The 6000-nt window shown below is 40.5% G+C and overlaps 1 protein-coding gene across 1 annotated transcript in view; it reads right to left on the reverse strand.

The window, feature by feature from the left end:
• Positions 1-808: 808 nt before the first annotated feature.
• mat1a (methionine adenosyltransferase 1A) overlaps positions 809-6000 on the reverse strand; it is a 7631-nt gene continuing 2439 nt past the window's right edge. The window contains exons 3-9 of the mRNA XM_030771578.1: positions 5923-6000; positions 5693-5805; positions 5424-5567; positions 4096-4314; positions 3139-3321; positions 2679-2812; positions 809-2568 (exon numbers count right to left, since the gene is read on the reverse strand). The exon at positions 5923-6000 is cut by the window's right edge and continues 45 nt beyond it. Of these exons, the coding sequence (XP_030627438.1) occupies positions 2466-2568; positions 2679-2812; positions 3139-3321; positions 4096-4314; positions 5424-5567; positions 5693-5805; positions 5923-6000 (974 nt within the window). The 3' untranslated portion in view covers positions 809-2465. The remainder of the gene's footprint in view (positions 2569-2678; positions 2813-3138; positions 3322-4095; positions 4315-5423; positions 5568-5692; positions 5806-5922) is intronic.

Here is a 6000-nt window from a genome sequence, read left to right on the forward strand (position 1 = left end):
GGAATTTCCTTATACATGTTACTGGATGTTGAACTGTGGGTGACATTCATGATAACTGTGACAGACAATTCAATATCAGTAACTGATAAGAGTGAAACTGTTCCCCCTGTTCACACTTCAGTTGCTACCTCAGTTTTTGGGCCATGGTACACTTTGTATCACAGTTTGGATTGAAAAAAAAAGAATTAACCAAATCAGAACTGAAGTTCTTTCTTTTTAAAACAAATTTAACACAAAAAGAACAAATTGCTTAGAGTGTATCAGATGTGCACATAGACAGCCGAGGTCAAGAAACCTGCAGTTCATCAGAGTATGAGTCTACAGACACTCAACCAGGTGGACCAGTATGCCGTCCAGTCTGGAAGAACAGCTACATGTATGTTCAGTAAGAAGGATTTGCATTTATGGTATTAAAGACTTGTTTAAAACCCAAAGGGGGGGGGGTTGTTAAATTAACAACAAAGCTGATATTAGAATGATCATCATATCCCCAATGCTTCATCCCCAATGCCTATATAGTAACAATGGATTTAAACCTGTACTCCAATGATGTCCTACTCTTGTTAACAACCCCACAGTTTGTGGACTCCATTGGAGTCCAAGTCAGTATTTTTACTAGTACGCTAATGACAAAGTCTTTGAAGACATGTCAAGATTCACTAATTGTGCTAATTTCAGAAAACTCTCTAAACTGTACTTCAGGGGAGCTGAAGACTGGACGGTGAAAATTCTTCAAAATGACGTTAAACACTGTGTTGAAAGTGTTTCCCTCAGTTATGAGAGGACAGTTAATGAAAACCAAAGCAAATGTGGGACACAGTCATTTAATTTTCAAAAATTTTAATAATGCAAAATTATTTACATGGTCAGATGAAAGCTTTAAGAATTCCGACTGAAGATCACATTGGCCCAGGAGCCTGAGGGGTGGGGTGGGAATGAAGCAGGGTAGCAACACCTTTATAAACACACACACACACACACACACACACACACACACACATACACACACACACGAACACAAATGCACACGTACCCATATTCATAGCATAATATGGACATGCTTATGTGTTGACGGTGTACACAGGCAAACACTCAGGGTCACTGACACCCCCCCTCCCCCCAGTAAGGCAGAGACATGCTTTTACAAGATCAGGTGCTGATCTGTAGATGTAAACAAAAACCACACTCACATTTAAAATAGTGTCAGTTCCACAGCACTCTCTAAAAACACTACAGTCCTCAGAGTCACTGATATGCCACAATTAAACATCCATTTTGTTTAAAAAAAAAAAAAAAGAAAATCAACATAAAGAAATTACATAGCACTCAAGAAGAGTCAATGTCTTCAAAATAAATGTTTTAAAAATAAATGACATGAAATCAAAATGTCAAGAATATACAGTTGTCCACAGAGTCATCCAAAATCTGCTCTACTCACTCACAGAGCTCGGCTCAACCAAAAAGATATTTTCAAATTTACAGTTTCTTTTAGGAAAAAAAAAATGCTCGAACTGTGAGCCTGTTTTAATGAGGGAGAGAGAGAGCAGTACTGACCTCTGGTGACATCAGAGACAGAGAAGATGCAGCAACTGTGTTACACATTCATTCTTTGTAAATTATTTACGTTGTAGACTGTACAGTAAAGGAATGACAGAGAGATGAACATCACATAGTCATGGAATAATCTGTAACAAATGAATGATTATTATAAAAATACTTTAGCCAGCCGGACCAGCTCAAAGAGACCTTTTTTTTTTTTTGAAAATTTGTTATTGCGCAGTAGTGTAGTCAATCCCATGGATGACTGACATACAGCAACAATAAATGTAAAGACTCAGGATGAAACAATTTCCTTAAGAGCTGCCGTTTTACACAGAACTGAGAATGTTTTAGATATCTCAGGATTTAAAGTCAAGGGCTAAGAATCATAATGTCTCTCTCTCTCTCTCTCTCTCTCTGTCTATCTCTCTCTTTTCCTGTCTCTTCCCACTCTCTCCTGTCTTACTCCCTCCCTCTCTCTATCTCTAACTGGCCTCTCTCTATCACTCAAGTTAAATCTGCCTCCCTGTTGACTGTTATGGATATCATTCATTTATTACTGCTGAGATAATACTGGTTGCTGAGTAAACTGTTTTTTTTTTTTTCTGTCCGTAGGATTTTAAACTGGTCTGTGAAAAAGAAGTTGACTGACTGTGTTTTTGAGATTGAAGAGGAGAATTTGGCTTGAGGATTGAATTGTTCAAGCAAGACCAATTACATTTCAATACACATTTCTGCTTCTGACTGAGAATGCAGAATGTGCAGTCATAAAAAAGAGAAAGAAAAATGATAAAGGTACTCAGAGAGCTGGAGAGAAAGAGAAAAGGGGAGAAAGAGAGAGAGAGAGAGAGAGAGAGAGAGAACTGCCTCTGAGTTGATGGTTGATGTACGTGTTTCCTGATTGTGTACATGCTGCCACTCCTGATTTAATACTTGAGTATTTTGGGCTGCTCCCAGGGAAACTCAGCCCTGCCAAAGTGGCCATAGGAGGCAGTGCTTTGATAGATGGGTCTCTTCAGCTTCAGATCCCTGCCAATACAAAATACTGGTCAGACTTCCTCAGAAAACCCCTTATCATCAAAGGCACATTATTGCTGTAGTTTGATCTCATCCTGTTTACAAATGAGCAAGAATATTACCTGACAATGACACCAGGCCTCAGGTCAAAGTTCTTGTTTACAATTTGGAGAAGTTCTTTCTCTGTCCGTTCAGAGGAACCGTAAGTGAAGAGGGAGATGGATAGAGGATGTGCTACTCCAATGGCATAAGATACCTGAGCCACAAACACAAAGGCACACAGTCACACACAGAGTCATTTCCTACACATATACACACACATATGTAACTATATGCTTATTTCCGCACGTCATTACCCAGTCATTACCCACACACATGCACGCAAACACACACTGCTTTATGGTTAATATGTCATTGTCTTTGTTGTTAATCTGCTACAACCTACCCGTCACAATTAATTTGTTGCAGTGTTTGATTACTCGAAAATATAAATCATTGTGTTTACTGTGGTTAATCTGTTACTCTCACTTTTGTGGAGAGTAACGTGGAGGTAATATGTTTCTACAGGATTTCAGTCCTCACCTGTACGAGCACTCTCCTGCACAGTTTGGCTTTCACCAGAGATTTGGCCACCCAGCGGGCTGCGTATGCAGCGGACCGGTCCACTTTGGTATAGTCTTTCCCTGAGAAAGCCCCACCTCCATGGGCACCCCAGCCACCATAAGTGTCCACAATAATTTTCCTCCCTGTCACCCCTGCGTCACCCTGAGAGATGTTTACATTTAAAAATGACATTTATTCATTGAACAAACACTGCTGTCCAGAACAAATTGTGTACAGTGCATGAGAAGACAACAGACAGATAAAAAACAGACAGGTACACAACAGCTAGGTAAATGGAAGCTGTTTTATGCACACATTTTCAAAGATAAATGAGGTGCTGAGGTGCAAGATGAGTTGAATGCCAGTGACAATTAAAGGAACAGATTCTGTTTTACTGCCTCATAAGAAATGCTTAATGTAATGTATATTTCATACAGGGTTTTACATTAAAGTTATCAAAAGTCTAGGATTTTTAGGTAAAATATATGCTCCATAGAGGCAATCATAATCATGTAATAAAGTCCTGTTCATGTTTGAATACAGAAATCAGCCACACAAAAGCAGTCAACACAGGAATGTATAAAAAATGCTTTGGCTGACATTTTACCTTGAGGAAAATTACTGAAGTCAGCTAAGATTCCACAGGACCAGACAGGTTTAGCATATTTATGACTGATTTCAGTCTTAGTTTTCTCAGAGGCAGTTCTTTGCTCTTCACATAAACTTAATGTAATTGGTGGTGTTCCTCAAGGATCTATGATTGGTCTGCTATTGTTTTCTGCGTATACATACTTCTACTGGGTAACATCCTCTGTGAGCATGATATCAGCTCTATGCAACTATCTTAGTGCATTTTAATACATTCTAATGTAATGTATGCTTTAAAAAAAACTGTGTTCATGTGACAAAGATCATTTTGAATGGTGATTGACTCACCTGGGGGCCTCCAATTACGAATCGGCCACTGGGCTGCAGGTGGTAGACGGTGTTTTCGTCCAGGTATTTGGCTGGCACCACGGCTTTAATGACTTTCTCCTTCAGAATGCGCCTCTGCTCCTCCAGAGAAATGTCATCATCGTGTTGGACTGAGATCACCACAGTGTGAACACGCAGTGGAATCACTGCCCCATTCTCCTGCTTGTAATGAACAGTGACCTACAGTGGAAGAGAGGGAATGAAGAGGAATATTTACACCTCAGTTTAGACTGCTCAGAGCCCGTTGCTTTTTCAACCTCTCCTCATAATCTGAGGAAAGAAATCAGACAAGTTTGTGCCTTTCACCTTTACTCTCAGCTTCCTCTACTTCATCCTCTACAGTATCTGCCTTTAAGTAAACATTCAACTATAGCGTGATCTATTGGACTTTGGTATGTACAGGAGTGGACACAACACTTGGTGAAAGGTCTGGGCTCCCCTCACCCAATCAGACATGTATAATGACCCGTTGAAGCACCATGACATCAATCGGTGGAGACTATGAGCTGAAAAATTTAAAAATTTATTTGATAAAGGCTTGGCAACTGTTCCCCCACAGAGTCAGCATTCTCACAGGATTCGTCTCTATCTTTAATTGACCGAACTAATGAGGGGCTAATCTGAAATCTCCAGTCAACTGAATCAGATGAATACATTGCAGCTCTCCGGATTAGATGTTTACCCAGTGCTGAGTCTGAGGAACCGTTCCCTCAAAGTATCTCTGATTTCATGGGAGCTGAACTTTTGTGTGACGTGTGCTATGTGGAGCAGAAAGTGAGAGCTTTATGCCTTTTTTGTGTGTTTTAAACATCAATGACTCCAAAATAACCCAGAGGTTTCCACTTTCAGTGATCTGATTCCATCCTGTCTTACAGGAATTTCCAATGGCACAGGCTGTGATTGATGTTTGGACAGCCAGTCACCTTCAGCTGTGAGGTTCAGGACCTTGAATGGTTGTTTTCTCGCTGGCATTCAAAGAAGATAACTCATATTCTCAGTCGTGCATCACATAGTCAGAACTGGACCACTGGGGGTCGTGACGGTGTGGTCAGGACATTCTGACTATAGCAGTGTTTTTATGATAGCCTTTTAATTTGGGCTGCCTCCATAATGTGAATTACTGTAGGTGTTGAGATGGGACTCATTCTTATTCTCAGATCATTCTGGATTTTAGGTGAATGTTAGATTGTTATTCAGGGTTATACAGATTAACAGGGGGTTTAATTTACTTGACTTCTATATCATTGGTGTTTCTTTCTGTTTATTAAATAGAAGTTTAGAGTGCTCACCTGAGTTTTAGAGTCAGGGCGCAGCCATGGAACGGTACCATCACGGCGTAGTTCGGCCATCTTGGCGTTCAGCTTGTGTGCAAGTACAATTGTGAGGGGCATACACTCCTCTGTCTCATCTGTGGCATACCCAAACATCAAACCCTACAACAGAACACGCACATACACACATCACACACCAGAAACACCTGAAAAATGCACCAGAAATATGAAAACATTCTTCACATACCACCACACACTTGCAACACACTCCACATAAACACACACACCTGGTCTCCAGCACCGATGTCCTCTTCATGTCTGTCGACATGGACACCTTGTGCTATATCAGGAGACTGCTGCTCCAGAGCCACCAGTACATTACAGGTCTTATAATCAAAGCCTACAGAGATGGAGAATGAGAGGGAGAGAGAGAGAGAGAGAGAGAGAGGGAAATAGGGAGGTCAGATGGATTGTTTTATGTAAAACAAGTGTCTAAGGTTCAGTCTGATTTTCTCACCTTTATCAGAGTTGTCATAACCAATGTATTTGATAGCGTCTCTCACGACCTTCTGGTAATCCACGTTTGCAGAAGAAG

The sequence above is a fragment of the Chanos chanos genome, chromosome 4 (genome assembly GCF_902362185.1).
Source record: "Chanos chanos chromosome 4, fChaCha1.1, whole genome shotgun sequence".
NCBI lineage: Eukaryota > Metazoa > Chordata > Actinopteri > Gonorynchiformes > Chanidae > Chanos > Chanos chanos.